The 17,411-nt window shown below is 40.8% G+C and overlaps 1 protein-coding gene across 5 annotated transcripts in view; it reads right to left on the reverse strand.

Annotated features, from left to right (window-relative positions):
* ALK (ALK receptor tyrosine kinase) overlaps positions 1 to 17,411 on the reverse strand; it is a 731,445-nt gene that overhangs the window by 661,066 nt on the left and 52,968 nt on the right. For all 5 annotated transcript variants that reach the window (XM_061624970.1, XM_061624969.1, XM_061624972.1 and 2 more), the window contains exon 2: positions 752 to 871. In XM_061624970.1, the coding sequence (XP_061480954.1) occupies positions 752 to 794 (43 nt within the window). In that variant the 5' untranslated portion in view covers positions 795 to 871. The remainder of the gene's footprint in view (positions 1 to 751; positions 872 to 17,411) is intronic.

Raw genomic sequence — 17,411 nt, forward strand, 5'->3', positions numbered from 1 at the left:
TTGAATTGGTCTGAGGTGATAGAAAAAATGGTACAATATGATTGTTCATGTGATCACCTTCACCTATATAAGCCTCCTGTGCCTAAAGAACTGCAGTTGAAGCCCTGCTCTTTTATCTATTTGTCAGCTAAAATCACTAGTGCTCAGAGTAGGGCACTTCCACTTTGTGGAATATCTTGCCCAAGTATGTTCTCCAGATGGAATCACTCACTAATTGTCTTTTGCTGGATGGTTAAGACTTTTCTATTTGCCAGGGCATTTTTAGCATTTTACGCTCGTCACCAACACCTTTGAAACTGCTATTTTCATGCTACTATTTTTTTTGGGGGGGGGAATAAAAAATAGCTATTTGGGGATAAAGAAATAGCTATAATATTTTTCAAGAGTTTAAATATTAGAATTATGTGTTGCTTTAAACTTTTAATGCTATAACACAATTAAAATATAATAATAATTAGTAATGTATGTTGCCTTGCAAAAACCTGGGAAGTTGGCTAATAAATGCTACAAAAAAGCAAATAAAATAGCAGTTGTTCATATGAGTGATTAATAACATTATTAAATAAATAAAGTCAGGTGTGACCTCACAAGTTAGAAAACACTATAAGACCATCTGAAATCATTTGTGATGTGGCATTGTTTTAGGAAATGCCATTTTTTACTACCATATTTTAAAACATATCTGGCTGGTCATTCACTTTAACAACAGATCAGTTCCAATTTATTGGGAATAAAGGATGGGAGTACTTACAGTGCCGACCTCTGGGAGCAAAGGAAGGATAGGAATCTCTCATGACCCAGGACAAACTCCAAGAAGTGAAATCCAAAGAACGTGGAGGAATATTTGTTGCAGATTCTGGAATGCTGAGATCTGTCAATAAAATCAGAAGATCATGATGCAAAAACAATGTATTAATATAAGAATAACATGTTTCAACCAGAAAAAAATATATCCTGGTTAGAACATTTATTTAAAATGATCCTCACAAACGAACATTAATTGCATTTCACTATTATTATCCAATGGTTGCAGTCCAGAGATCCTGATATCCTCCCAATGGAGGGCTGTAGAAAGTCCTCTCCAAGGATCGGTATTGGGACCTGTGCTTTTTAACTTGTTTATAAATGATCCAGAGCAAGGGATGAGCAGTGAGATGATACTAAATTTTTTGAGCTCCAAAAGGACCACTCCAAACTCAGTGAATGGGCAGTAAAATAGCAAAGGCAATTCAATGTAAAGTGATTCATGTCAGGGCAAAAAATCTTAATTTCACATATACACTCATGGGGTCTGAACTGGCAGTGATTGACCAGGAATGAAACCTTGGGGTTGTAGTGGATACTTCGATGAAGATATCAATGTGGCGTCTCTGAAAAAGGCAAATTCCATGCTAGGGATCATTAGGAAAGGTATTGAAAATAAAACTGCCAATATCATAATGCCATTATACAAATCTATGGTGCGACTGCATTTGGAACACTGTGTGCAGTTCTGGTCACCTCACCTCAAAAAAGATAGTGTAGAACTGGAAAAGTTTCAGAAAAGGGCAACTAAAATGATAAAGGGGATGGACCAACTCTCCTATGATGCATGAGTGCAGCATTTGGAGCTTTTTAGTTTAGAGAGAAAAGGCAAGTAAGAGGTGACATGATAGAAGTGTATAAAATTATGCATGGCATGGGAAGAGTGGATAGAAGGAGGTTTTTCACTCTGTCTCATAACACTAGAATTTGTGGACATCCAATGACGCTGAACGCTGGAAGATTCAGGACAAATAAAAGTACTTCTTCACATAGTGAATAGTTAAACTATGGAATTCACTCCCACAAGAAGCAGTGATGGCCACCAACTTGGATGGCTTTAAAAGAGGATTAGATAAATTCATGGAGGAAAAGGCTATCAATGGCTACTAGCCATGATGGCTATGATCATCCTCCATAGTCAGAGGCACTAGTTGCTAGAAACTGCAGGAGAAGAGAGTGCTCTTGCACTCAGATCCTGTTTGCGGTCTTGTCATGGGTATCTGGGTGGCCACTGTGTGAACAGGATGCTGGACTAGATGGGCCACTGGCCTGATCCAGCATGCTCTTCTTATGTATTTATATGCAGCTGTGACCTACACATTCTATGCTGCTTGTAAGAACAAATTATTAGTGTAGTCAGCTCTGAACAGTGCTGATCACCTGTGGGTAGGGGGTGAGGAATGCTGTCATAACTGACAGCAATGTTTCAACTGTTCAGTAGTGCACATAAAGGAACTTCAGTCACACTAGGTGGTGGTTACCAGTTTCCTTCAATACAGAATCTTCCCATGCATAAGAGGCAGCTCCAGAAGTAAGTTTGAGAAGTCAAGCTTGTTGGAACAGAGCAATTACAACCTGGCCAGCTTTGTAAATACAAGTTTAATTAGCAGCATAAACTTTTCACTGATCTTAAATGTGAAACCATACCTACACTAAAGAAGACACCAACCCATGATTTTAAACGCATAGCTGTTATTGTAGGTTAAAATTAGGGCTGAGTCAAAGTGAAGAGAGCATGTTTTTTCATGACCACTTTCATCTATGCCAATGGTAACCTCCCTTTCAGCAATATTTTAGATACTGCTACAAAAGTACAATTAGGTTTGTATGTGGGGTTCTGTTCAGAAATTGTTCCTCTAAATAAGCTTCATTTCCCTAAGGTTCCTGCTTAGCTACAAATGTAGGGCCAGCCCAAGTCATTTTGCTTCCTGAGACAAAGGACAAGATCTCTCTCCCTTCCCCATTCCACATAAGAGGCTAAGACTGCAATTGAAACCTACCACAGCTCTGCAGAGCTGTGGAGCTACTGCCACATTCATAGACCAGCCATTCACGGTGGTGGAAGGTGGCAGGGGCAGGCAGATCAGGACCAATCCCTGTACCAGCTTCAGGCTAGTGCAGTGACTGCGCATGGATAAGGCCCAATGTTGGCTATGAGAGCAGCTTGGGATACACTGGAACCCCAAGGAGGATCAGCCCTGCCCCTGCTGCACCCCATTTTGGGGCTGTTTGCTGGGCTTTGTTGGTGGGGATACTGCCAGTGGGCCTTCTGCCTGTCCCCAAGTTTGGCGGGTGGAAGGGGAAAGTTGGTGCCAGCATAGTGACTGTCAGCGGCTGGTGGGAGGCTGGCTGAGTTAGCAGAAGTAAGCAGAGGGATGCTTCCGTTTAATCCGAATCCTCCAAGGCCCAGTGTAAGGGCAGTGAATGTTACTTCAATTTTGGCAATGGAATAGTGTCCTCCATTACCCTCATATATATTTTGCAGGGTAGTTTTCAAAATTCTTTAGCTAGATCTCTCATCACCACGCCCCATGTAAGGGTATGCTGTAAGGGTTTTGTTCACTATCTTGCTATGAAGGCTATCATCATAGGGCAGGCATGCAAACCAAGTGTATGCATTTTAATCTGATAAAGGCTGAAATATACATGGTGGGAGAGTGAGATGCAGCAATCTATTTAAGTCACACATGCACACTTTGGTGCAGATATTTAGTGACAAATACAATTCCAATTGATGTCCCTTTTTAGCTGCCACCATAGGATTATATAATACAAAATTATATAATACAATATAATTGCCAGTGTATGAAATATTATTTATTCCTTGCCTTCCCATCCACACCCAGGACTGTAAAACACAATGCATGTTACTTTTTTATAGATAAAAAAATATTAACTTCAGTACAGAACTGTAAGCAATATTATTAGCGTGAAGTCTGACCTCAGAACATTTCTCCCTTGTTACTTTATTTTTAGCCTCTGGAGAGTTGGAGTCTAGAGCAGGTACCTTCACGTCCTGCTGAATCTGTGTCACAAATTAGGATGTTCAGTATAAGCCTTTAGGGATTATCCTGTTCCAATGACCCCACATTGGCTGCAACAGTCTATTTTCATCTATATCCACTCTAGATACCTGCCAGACCAGCATGATTCTGAAAGTGTGAGATTAGCACTTCTGCTGCACTGCTCAGGGAAGCAGGCAAACTCAACATAAACCAGAGGCACAGCAGGCCAAGTCTGGGAGCCTTTAATTCTTAGCTTCTACATTTTAATAACTTGTTTGACAGCTTAATTTTTCTTTTCATGTGTAAGGAGGAAGTTGAAACTGGGACAAAACCAGTTTGATTACAACAGAAGTCTAGTCCTTATATTTGCAGATAACTCCCATTGGCTCACAAGGAAAATGACAGCTGTTTGCCATCAGAACAATTCCACTAAAATGGTCCTTAGGTCTCTCACTTCTAATCTCTTGTGTCTCCTGCTAAGCAGAACTAAGCAGTTCTCTATACTTGGAGTGACTCCTATCAAAACTGTTATTTAGTATTGACTCAACCAGCCACCAATGTACACACATGCTCCTATCTGCCAGCAACCAGTCATCTCACAGAGAGGTACAGTAGCAGATGACTGAATGGACTCAGAAGCTCAACTGGCAGCAATTCACCCCATACACCATAATGTTCCCTTTCTCAGTTTCTATCAGCCTCCCAAAGAGAAACTGCTGACAGTCACCTCCTCCTTCATCTTCAACCACAAGGGCTTGAGGATGGCTGATAGGGTTTCTTACCAAACCAGGAGGGCAAACTAGGAGACATGTAAGTAGGGATGGGTGAGAATTTCGATTCAGTTCACATTTCAAGCAGAATTTATCAAATTTGCAATTTACAAAACAATATGAGAACTGAGACACAGCCATCCTTTGAAATTCACATTTATTTGAATTTTCAGATGCAATTCACCTAAATAACATGTACAAAAATGTATATATTAGGGGAAAGTGTGCATGAAAATGAATACATGAGTGAAAATAACTCATGTATTAATAGTGAGCTGCCTTGCCCCCCACATAGTTCTCTTACAGTGGCTGTTCTGAGGCCAGTAAAAGGGGAAGGAGCCAGTGGGTGCACTGCTCTGCTCTGCTCTGCTCTGCTCTGAGTCCTGGACTGTTCTTTGCAATGGCACTGAGGAGAAGGAATTCTGGTGCTGCCTCTGTCACCAACCATGTTCTTCAGGAACATGGCAGTAGTGGCAATATTCATCCCTGTTTCATGGTGTTGCTGTAAATTGAAAGGTGTTGTCCTGCAAAATTAAGTTGTCCCAGGAAACCACATATGTTGCTTTATCATAGAGCAGCTTTCCCTACCCTGATACCCTTTAGATGTTGTTGGACTATAATTCTCATCATTCCAGACCATTGGCCATGCTTGGTGGGGCTGATCAGAGTTAGAATCCAACAACTGGAGGGCACCAGGTTGGGGAAGGCTGTTGCAGAGCAATTCAGATGGATAGAAATAAGTGAGAATGTTATTTTTTCTAAGTAGGGGAAATCAAGGAGTCTTTGAGTACAGCCCTGCTATTTAAAACAGTTTCCTGAGCAGAGCTCTGGCACAGTAAAGCTTGTAAGGGGGGGAAGTACTCAGTAGTGGGGGGGCACTTTTGTGAAGATATTTCAGAAAAGAGATAGGGGAAGTGCTGATTCTTGAACTGTACATTATGTTGGCATAGGAAGACAGGAGAATTGGTGGGAACCAGGTTTATCTACCCTGTGATATCCTGTGATATCTACCTCTGCTATAATGTGATAAGGGACTTTTATGGTGGTGATGGAACCTCTGGCAGCGGTTGGCTCAGCTCCTTGTCTGTCAAAAAGTGGGTGGACACTCAGAATTGTGTTATATAATTAAGTAGAAACTGTACCACTGTTACCCCTCTGTATAACGTATTGTCTCTTTTCTTCATTTTTTTAACATAACCTCATACTTCAATTTTGGAAAGTATGTTATGAGTTATGTACATTATGTTTAGAGATGAAACACCCAGTCAATACCTATGGCTGCTTGAAGAGAGACCACTTTGAATTATATTAAAAATTAAGAGTGAGCTAAAAAGTTAATTTCTCTTTCTCTACTGGTACAGTATTCTTTTGCAGTATGCTTCATGAGTGTATGTACTGTAGCTCCTTTGGGTAACTGACCCTTTTACAGGGACTGAAGATTATTTCTGAAGATATGAACCCTTCCCAATCTATCTTCATAGGAAAATACTGGGTATGAATGTGAGATGTGACAATGAAGAATTAATTAGTGATTTACCTGTGTTAGGTGGGAGGCATACATTAAGAAAAATATAAACTTTTTTTGCTTCTACTTTGCCAACAATTGTTAAGAGACCCCTCACAGAGCAACAATTCCCAGTACCTTTAATAAATGACAGGTCCCAGGATTCTTTGTGAAAAGCCATGACTGTTAAAGTGATATGAGTGTTTTAAAATGTATGGTGTGGATTGACCTGGGCTGACATTCATTCACACTGAGATGTACATTTCAAATCCACATCTCACTGAGAATAATGAAATGCAGGATAACAACTTCCAGACTCATACATGCATCCAGATGTGGATGTCATTCCTCTTCACTGTGCGATGTTCAATAGGTTACTCATTTGGACACATATTCCAGTGAGAGGTAGTATGGTCTTAGTTGCTTTCCATCTCCTTCCTCTCAAGCAGCAGCAGATAGAGATTACAATGAATGTAAATAGGCATGAAAAAAATGTGTCGAAGAGTGAGATATAACAATTTTTTCACAGACATTTGCATGTGCCCAGAAATGGCAACTGTCACAGCAAATATCAAAGTTCATGAAAATTTGGCACAACACTCCCTGATATTCCATGTCTTCTAAGGTAATTACAATAGGCCTACAAATCAAAGGAAGAACATGCCTCCTATTTTTAAATGAGTGCCACCAAAAGAATCCATTGATAAATTATTTTCTGGGCATTTTGCTGTTAGAAAATGCTTTCCCTTTCCCTTTTTTGTTTTGTTTTGTATCTTCTGAAGATGCACTATCCAGAGTCAAAATATATTGAGGAATTTTAACTCTAGCTGGAACATGCCAACTCTCCCTCCTGGCTTCCTGGACTAAGGTGCTTTATCACTTTCCTGCAGCCACACTAACCTTTTAAATAAATGAATGAATTAACAACTGGAGGCTGACAGCTCCATTTTTAGTGGCCAGGAGTTTGGCAGAGCACAATAAACCATGCAGAGGAGGCATGCTGAAGCGCTCCAAGCCTTTTCATTTAAATTCTGCTTTAATAACTATGGCCATATTTGATATTTCTGCCTAAAGGACAACTCAGACCCAAATACTGCTCTCAAATACTCAGACTAGTACTCTGAACATGAGTAAAATATTTCATTGGTATGCATATACTGGTATAATGCAGATTCAGAAGACTAAAACAACAAGAGGCATGTAATTCAGGATTGCCTGCAGATTTCTGTCTGCCCTTTGGTTGCTGTGCCCTCTTCAATTGCAGCTACTTTTGTCTCCCCCTCCCCAGCATAGCACCCTTCATCCGTAACCACCTACTGAACTGCAATGTCAGAGAGGCTAAATGGAGCATGAAAGTGCCACTGCTCTGGTTTTCCATACCTCTTCACACCAGAAAATGGGAGGTCCTTGTTTCTGCTCAGCTTTGGACTCTGGTCCATATCAGGGAGCTTCAGCTGGACATTTGAGGCCATTAATTCAGCCCAGTGTGTCCCAAACTTCTTTCTGCATTAAAATTGGAGGCATATTTTATGCTTATAGCTCAAAATATTTAGGTTTAGAGTATGTAAGAGTAACAAGTACCTATGTTTCTGGAAAAGTTCTAAGCATATCTCCTCTGAAGGCAAGTCATCATGCTGTAACTATGCTCTGAGAGTGTTTATGTGATCCAGTCACATCTGATGCAGAGACTTGGTAGATTTGCCCAGCTCCAGAAGAAAAGACCAGAGCATAAAATTATGCAGATGCAGTGGGCAACCTCTTCTGAGGGTCTCTGCATTTTGGGGTCTCAAATGTCTGCAGTTCTTTCTAAAGAAATAATTTGATTCTTACAGCACAATAGCAGTTTTCTTATGGTACACTAGTGTGCCCTGCCCTACTGTTTGAGAATTACGGATTAGGCCTAATCTTCCATTTTAAATATGCAAGCAATTGACTTTTTCCCCAATAATGCAAATAACTTCAGAGCACAGATCTCTATGTTACCAACTTCAGTATGGGGATCTTTCAGAGAATAAATGATAAAACATCAGGGGGTGCAAAGCTGCCATGAACTGCAAGGATTTTGGAATGCAAAATGTTTAAATGATTCGGATCTACTGTTAAGACTCTGATCTGTTGCATGTTCACATTAATAGGTTCTAAGAACATGATGAAACTTTTGCATTTAATATTGTCAGAGAAGAAGATAATATAAGATCACATTTCTGAAAAATGTTAGTGGCAGTTGTTCCTTGTCCCCCAAACTGCCACTTTTGGGGCTGCAGTATCTCTAAATCTTCCAACTGAAATCAGTGGACGCATTCTCCATTGATTTCAAATGAAATTTGGATTAGCTCAGGAATTAACTGAACTGTTTCCCAATTTGGGGGGAAGTCGCTTGACTTATTTCTGAGCCAATCCACTTTGAGCTATGGGGACCTCACCATGACTGGTGTGCATGCAGATAAAAATATCTGCAACAATCTTTTATATCAGGAGTAGCCAATATAGTGTCTTCCAGATGTTGTTGGACTACAACTCCCATCAAACTGGGGCTGATGGGAGTTGTATTTGAATAACATCTGGAGGGCTAGCCATCTTCTGCATTATGGACTAGAAACAGACACATCTTAAGTTGTAACATGTACCTGCTTCTACTGTCATATATGACACATCCATCAAACTGGTTATAAGGCTGCATTCTATTCTACTGGTGAGATGAATTAATTTGAAGATCCTCATTTCTCAATATGTCAGTTATGCCTGTCTACGAGGGTTGGTGCCTGGATGATGTTAATTCTTTGTGACTCCTTCCAATCCAGATGAGCTTTGACCCAAGCACTTTAATTCCTTTTTAAAGAAATTTTGCACCGTGGGCCAGTGGGTTACAGAACATATTTCCTTTGAATGCCATTTGGAGGCAGGGGGTAATCAGCAACCATTACAAGCTGGAGTTTTGCTAGGTTCCCATTTCATTTTACCAGAGCAATGTGAGAAAAAGGGAGAAATTGTTACGCAACTTGACCGAAGTTAACAAAGCATCAGGAAACTTAAGAAGGAAAATTTGCTACTGATAAAAGAAAAAACAGAAAGGGTATAGAAAATGGGACACAAAATCTAGAAACTTTGAAGAATTTAAAGGCAGATGCTGGTTTGCAGGGGGAGGGGGAGGATAGCAAGTTATTATTGCTTCCAATACTTCTGGATTTCAGCTAAAGTACTGAATCAGGAGTACAATGAGTTCCTATGGAAACAAGACCAGCAAAACACGGGTAGAGCAATCTAACTCAGGGGAAGCCTGTGGAAGAGGTGCTGGTGAAAGAGGAGCCGTTGGGAAGGTCAGCAGCATCTAACTGTTGTTCAGGACCCTCTGGGCCAGCTGAATGCCAGCTCAGCCAGAAGCTGCACAGGTAGACCAGAAAGTAAAAGCCAGCTCTCATGAATACCCTTACTGGAGTGCTCTCCATAGACTTCCATTGCAATTATTTTCTTAGACTGACCTTTTTCCTGGCATAACTTTTGCCCGGATTGGGACCTGTAGGAGCACTCTGAACATGAGTTGGATGTGGCCTAAGCCCCCCCCCCCACACACACATCCCCTTCTCTGACACCCCCTGGAATTCCCCTTTTTTGGGTCTTCCACTGGCTTCTGCTGGCTCCCATTCCACTAGGCTGTGTTTCCTTGGCTCAGCCAGCTGGGTCCTGGCTGTGCCACGGCTGAGCCAGGATGAGGGGCTTCTGCCAGTGGAGCCCAACAGAGCTTGGCTGAGCCAGGACCCTGCTGGCTCAGCCAGGGGTCCGCCATATCCAACTCCCCTCAGCCTGGCATAAATAGCAGTTGTATTGTGCCCTTCAAAAAGCAGGAAGGAAGGAGAGTGTAAAAACATAACCATGAAAGAAAGTGGGAGGGAGCAGAAAGAGAAGTGGAAGGCCAGAAACAGAGAAGAGAAATCCAGAGCTTCTAATTTTCTGTGTCAGCTGTCTTCAACCTCCTGAAGTTGGGCTAGAATGCTGATTATCCATTGGCCATGCTAGTTGATAGCATTTATAGACCAACAACATCTGGTTGGAACCAGATTGGGGAAGGCTGATCTAGGTGTTCTTGACCTCATCTCAAACACTAGATTAACCTATTGATTGTGACAATTCACAGATATTGAAACAATTTAAAGGGTTTGACCCTTGACACAAATAATCATACAAGCAAACTCTGAGAGGACAGATACACCTTGCAGAGTGTGAAAATTGGAGACACTTTATTATATGCTGTAGGCTGGAGCTCAAAACATTTTTCTATATCAAAACAAAAGGTCACACTTCACCAGAAAGTTCTGTTGCATAGGTCCCAATGAAATGAATTGCAAGAATTTGGATGCATGCACACACATACAAAAGTATCGCCTAGAAATTGTACTGTACTACAGTGGAAGCTCATTATAATGTGGTTCACTGTATCGCAGATTCAGATATACCATAGGTAGAATAATATTCGCTGAGTAAAAACACTATATAGTAAGCAGCTTTCATTATAACACAGAACCACATAATGCATGTGCATCCTTTGTCTCCCAACCCCCGCGTTATAACAAGTTGTCACTGTATTGGTTTTTCTTGCTGTTACACACTTTTTGCATTACACAGATAAAAACAAACCATATAACCTAACATCCTGAGTACCTGGATATGATAGAGAATGACTATTGCCTCTTTGGGTCTCTCCTGACAATATTAAGATGCAAGAATATTTAGCATTTATGTAGTGCTTCACATACATTATCTCAGTAATGCAACAATCCTGTATGGCAGTTTTGGTTCTCTCAGGTTCTCATTTTTCCTGTCTTAAATTCAGTTCTCTGCATTTCTACAGCAATTTACAAATTTCGTTTTAAAAAATGCTCGTGAAAATTCTTCAACATGGTAGTGTGAATATTTCATAATAAGTGCATTTTATGTACTGTTAACTAATATACACATTTTTGCAAGCAATTTCTCTTAATAGAATGCATTTTGTACATTATTTTCACTAATATATTCATTTTTAAGTACATTTCCCCTTAATTATTGTAAACATTGGTTGGAGAACTGCATCACAAAATTCTGATAAGTGTGAATTTTGAAGGATGGCTGTGTTTCAGTTCTTATGTTGTTTTGGAACATGCAAATTTGATAAATTTGGTTTTAAATGCAAATTAAATCAAATTTCTCATCCATCCCTAATGCCTCTTAGCCACGGTGTTACAGTAATCTCAAATTACAATGGCAGTCCATAGGAAGCCAGTGTTCTTTTAACTAAGCCACACTTATGAAAAAGGTATGTTTGTTTGTTTGTTTTCCTGTTTTAGAGAATGTGTAAACAACATTTTGGAAAATGGTATTTGGGAGGATGGTTAATCCCAGCTTGGCCAGAACTAAATTTCAGCTTATTTCTAAGCACTACTGAGGATCTATCCTTTGGGTGAAGTCTTTGTGCCAGGTGGGATACCTAGGAATTAGCTATTTTTAAAAGCTCTAAAGTATCATAATAGAATTGTAGTTTCAAGTTTTTAGGTCAAATTCCACTCAGTTACAAGGTAAGCTTGGGGGATATATTGCAAAATTACTCTCAAACAGTGGTTTGAATAAAAGCCAGGAATTCATCTTAGTAGTAATCCAGGGCCTCTTTATTCATTTTCCACATGAGTGACTCTAAGAATGGTGAAAAGCAAAACTCTTACTTCAAAAACCCAAATTACGAGAAAGAGTCTTTCTAACTAGGTCAGAGGTACAGAATTTTTGCCTGTGGAACAAAAAATGAGAGCCTCTAATTATTTCCTTACAAACACCTCATGGGTCATATTTAATTTATCTCCATCGCAATCTTGGTATAACTCATTCCTATCTCCTTGGCTAGACCTGCCAAGCCAAATCCATTGGCGTGACCCTTTCTTAGATGCAGTTTCCATAAGGCTCCTGATTCAGTAACAGCCCAGTTCTTTCCCAAATAGTCTGCTTAAATAAGGAAGATGATGATCTAATTCTGCTTCAGGAGAGAGGAACAAGCTACTCCTGGTTTGCTATTTAAGTTTTTCCTGCCTGAGGGAGAGGCATACAACAGTTGCCTGTGCTGCCTTTTTGTCACTACTTGCTGAAAGAGAGCTGTGCATCTCTGTGCATGTGGCACAGAAATGCTTGTACCAGCATATGTTAACATAGGTATACCACCTCTATGCCTGTCCTACCTCGCAAAGTTGGCACTACCCAGAGAACCATCGACTTATGCAAACTTAAAAAGGGCCTGTATGGACTCAAGCAAGCTGCAAGGGCCTGGAATGAGAAACTGGATAAAATGCTCAAGGAGCAAGGCTTCAAGCAAGGTGAGGTAGACCAATGCCTGTACACCAGAAGCAAAGATGGACATCTGACATATATTCTGATTTATGTTGATGACTTGATCGTGGCGACTCAAAGAGATCAAGACTACACAGAAATTGTACATCATTTAAACAAAGAAATTGAAATCAAAGAGTTAGGCACTGCAACATACTACCTAGGCATCCAGATTGAAAGGGAAGCAGATGGCTCCTACCTACTGAACCAAAAGCAAAAGTGCTTGGTCTTAGAGAAGAGCATTGATATAGTGAGCATAACGGAGACCTGGTGGAATGGAGAAAACCAGTGGGATACGGTTATCCCTGGATATATCGGAAGGACAGGGAAGGACGTATTGGTGGCGGAGTCGCTCTATACGTGAAAGAAGGCATTGAATCCAGCAAGCTCGAAACCCCAAAAGAGGCAGACTCCTCCACAGAATCGTTGTGGGTGGTGATACCGTGCCCCAGGAGGGACTTAATACTGGGAACGATCTATCGTCCCCCTGATCAAAATGCTCAGGGAGACCTTGAGATGAGATATGAAATTGAGGAAGCATCCAAACTAGGAAAGGTGGTAGTAATGGGTGACTTCAACTACCCGGACATAGACTGGCTGCATATGTGTTCCAGTCATGACAAAGAAGCAAAGTTTCTACATATTCTAAATGACTATTCCCTAGACCAGTTGGTCATGGAACCGACCAGAGGGACGGCAACCCTGGACTTAATCCTCAGTGGAGACCGGGACCTGGTGCGAGATGTAAGTGTTGTTGAACCGATTGGGAGCAGTGACCACAGTGCTATTAAATTAAACATACATGTAACTGGCCAATTGCCAAGAAAATCCAACACGGTCACTTTTGACTTCAAAAGAGGAAACTTCACAAAAATGAGGGGATTGGTAAAAAGAAAGCTGAAAAACAAAGTCCAGAGGGTCACATCACTCGAAAATGCTTGGAAGTTGTTTAAAAACACTCTATTAGAAGCTCAACTGGAGTGCATACCGCAGATCAGAAAAGGTACCGCCAGGGCCAAGAAGATGCCAGCATGGTTAACGAGCAAAGTCAAGGAAGCTCTTAGGGGCAAAAAGTCTTCCTTCAGAAAATGGAAGTCTTGTCCAAATGAAGAAAATAAAAAAGAACACAAACTCTGGCAAAAGAAATGCAAGAAGACAATAAGGGATGCTAAAAAAGAATTTGAGGAGCACATTGCTAAGAACATAAAAACCAACAACAAAAAATTCTATAAATACATTCAAAGCAGGAGACCATCTAGGGAGACAATTGGACCCTTGGATGATAAGGGAGTCAAAGGTGTACTAAAGAACGAAAAGGAGATTGCAGAGAAGCTAAATGAATTCTTTGCATCTGTCTTCACAGTGGAAGATATAGGGCAGATCCCTGAACCTGAACTAACATTTGCAGGAAGGGATTCTGAGGAACTGAGACAAATAGTGGTAACGAGAGAGGAAGTTCTAAGCTTAATGGACAATATAAAAACTGACAAATCACCGGGCCCGGATGGCATCCACCCGAGAGTTCTCAAAGAACTCAAAGGTGAAATTGCTGATCTGCTAACTAAAATATGTAACTTGTCCCTCGGGTTCTCCTCCGTGCCTGAGGACTGGAAAGTGGCAAATGTAACGCCAATCTTCAAAAAGGGATCCAGAGGGGATCCCGGAAATTACAGGCCAGTTAGCTTAACTTCTGTCCCTGGAAAACTGGTAGAAAGTATTATTAAAGCTAGATTAACTAAGCACATAGAAGAACAAGCCTTGCTGAAGCAGAGCCAGCATGGCTTCTGCAAGGGAAAGTCCTGTCTCAGTAACCTATTAGAATTCTTTGAGAGTGTCAACAAGCATATAGATAGAGGTGATCCAGTGGACATAGTGTACTTAGACTTTCAAAAAGCGTTTGACAAGGTACCTCACCAAAGGCTTCTGAGGAAGCTTAGCAGTCATGGAATAAGAGGAGAGGTCCTCTTGTGGATAAGGAATTGGTTAAGAAGCAGAAAGCAGAGAGTAGGAATAAACTGACAGTTCTCCCAATGGAGGGCTGTAGAAAGTGGAGTCCCTCAAGGATCGGTATTGGGACCTGTACTTTTCAACTTGTTCATTAATGACCTAGAATTAGGAGTGAGCAGTGAAGTGGCCAAGTTTGCTGACGACACTAAATTGTTCAGGGTTGTTAAAACAAAAAGGGATTGCGAAGAGCTCCAAAAAGATCTCTCCAAACTGAGTGAATGGGCGGAAAAATGGCAAATGCAATTCAATATAAACAAGTGTAAAATTATGCATATTGGAGCAAAAAATCTGAATTTCACATATACGCTCATGGGGTCTGAACTGGCGGTGACCGACCAGGAGAGAGACCTCGGGGTTGTGGTGGACAGCACGATGAAAATGTCGACCCAGTGTGCGGCAGCTGTGAAAAAGGCAAATTCCATGCTAGCAATAATTAGGAAAGGTATTGAAAATAAAACAGCCGATATCATAATGCCGTTGTATAAATCTATGGTGCGGCCGCATTTGGAATACTGTGTACAGTTCTGGTCGCCTCATCTCAAAAAGGATATTCTAGAGTTGGAAAAGGTTCAGAAGAGGGCAACCAGAATGATCAAGGGGATGGAGCGACTCCCTTACGAGGAAAGGTTGCAGCATTTGGGGCATTTTAGTTTAGAGAAAAGGCGGGTCAGAGGAGACATGATAGAAGTGTATAAAATTATGCATGGCATTGAGAAAGTGGATAGAGAAAAGTTCTTCTCCCTCTCTCATAATACTAGAACTCGTGGACATTCAAAGAAGCTGAATGTTGGAAGATTCAGGACAGACAAAAGGAAGTACTTCTTTACTCAGCGCATAGTTAAACTATGGAATTTGCTCCCATAAGACGCAGTAATGGCCACCAGCTTGGATGGCTTTAAAAGAAGATTAGACAAATTCATGGAGGACAGGGCTATCAATGGCTACTAGCCATGATGGCTGTGCTCTGCCACCCTAGTCAGAGGCAGCATGCTTCTGAAAACCAGTTGCCGGAAGCCTCAGGAGGGAAGAGTGTTCTTGCACTCGGGTCCTGCTTGCGGGCTTCCCCCAGGCACCTGGTTGGCCACTGTGAGAACAGGATGCTGGACTAGATGGGCCACTGGCCTGATCCAGCAGGCTCTTCTTATGTTCTTATGTTCTTATGATTGTTGATCTTTTAGAGACTCTAGAACTCAAAGATGCCTATCCTGTAGCAACGCCCATGGCAACAGACTTTCTTAAAGACAATGAAGTAGGTGAACCTTTACCAAATAATAACAAGTACAGAACAGCAATAGGGAAGCTTCTGTACTTAACCACAAACACCAGACCTGACATAGCAAGTGCAGTAGGGATCCTATGTAGGAAAACTAGCACACCCACACAAAAGGACTGGATTGCTGTCAAAAGGCTAGATACCTGAAAGGGACTATGGACTTTAAGCTGAGATTGCCAGCTAATAGTGATCCAAAGCTTGTGTGCTACACTGATGCTGACTGGGCTGGAGATAGCTCAGACTCCAAGTCATCTAGTGGCTTCCTGTTTATGTATGGAGATGGACCTATATCCTGGGCTAGTCACAAGCAAGACATAATAGCATTTTCCTCCACAGAATCTGAGTACATAGCTGCTGGAGAAGCTTGCAAAGAAGCCATTTGGTTTAACAGACTACTAAAGGATTTTGGAATAAGAGTGCAAAGACCAATCCAGATGATGGAAGGCAACCAAAGTTGTATTAGACTTTCTCACACTGAGAGAATCACACCACGCACTAAAGATGTAGCTATAAAGTATCATATTGTGTGTGAGTTGACAGAGAAAGGTTTCATCAAAATGAACTACAACTACAGAGATGACAGCTGACATCTTGACAAAGCCATTGCCAAGAGACTGTTTCCAGAGACTTCGTGTCAAAATGGGGCTTTTAGATTCTTGCATGCTCGTTTGAGGAGGAGTGTTAGAATAGGCAAACTTGCATGTTCCCTTTAAGGGATATTTGGAGAAATATCCCATGTACCTGTTTACTATGATGTAACTTCCTAATGGGTGGGATTAGTTACCTGGCTTCCTCCTCCTTTGTCCTGGAGATTCCTGAATAATCTCCATTACTAAGCTTTTTACCTCTGGGGGAGGCCGCATGGGAGCATCACTATAAAGACTGAGATGGACTACGACTTCTACTTTTTCTTTCATCTAAGCTAGAGCCTATGTTTCTGAACATATGAAAGGTCGTGAGTAAATATTCCTTATCTTTTACTTAAGAAGGTCGTGTCTGTTGTTATTTGTGCCTAGGGAAAGGTGTGGACTGGTTTACATTCTCACTCTGCTGCTTGCATTTATATCTCTGCTAAGAAATAGGACCACGAAACTTTGCTCCTATTTCATTTTATATTTTTAAAATACCAAACAACAATTTTAATAATGCGAAATACTAACATGGAAGCATTATCTACATTCCCACCAATGCACGTTTTATATTTTTATTACTGATCACTCTACTGAAAATTATTATTATTATTATTATTATTAATTTAATTTGTATCCCGCCCTTAAAAACACTTAAAACATCATAAAAACAGATTTTAAAGTACATTAAAACAAAACAGCATTAAAAACATTTTTAAAAAAACTTTTAAAAAGGGTTTAAAACATTATTAAAAACATATTAAGCAATTCTAACACAGACGCAGACTGGGATAGGTCTCAACCTAAAAGGCTTGTTGAAAAAGGAAAGTCTTCAAAAGGCACTGAAAAGATAGCAGAGATGGCTTTAATCTCCTTTTAATTCCCTTTAAAAATGGAGGAGGCAACTGATTTGGAGCCCCAAATAGTATCAGCAGTACCATGGGAGTGCTGTGGGTAATGCCACTAATCCAGACTAACACCTCCTCCCCAATTACTATTTGCTGTATAGAGGAATAATATGGCAGACAGTTTCAGCATCTGCATTTGGCAGCCGTATTCTCCAGAGTTGGGAAG

Source organism: Rhineura floridana, chromosome 4, assembly GCF_030035675.1.
Source record: "Rhineura floridana isolate rRhiFlo1 chromosome 4, rRhiFlo1.hap2, whole genome shotgun sequence".
Lineage (NCBI taxonomy): Eukaryota > Metazoa > Chordata > Lepidosauria > Squamata > Rhineuridae > Rhineura > Rhineura floridana.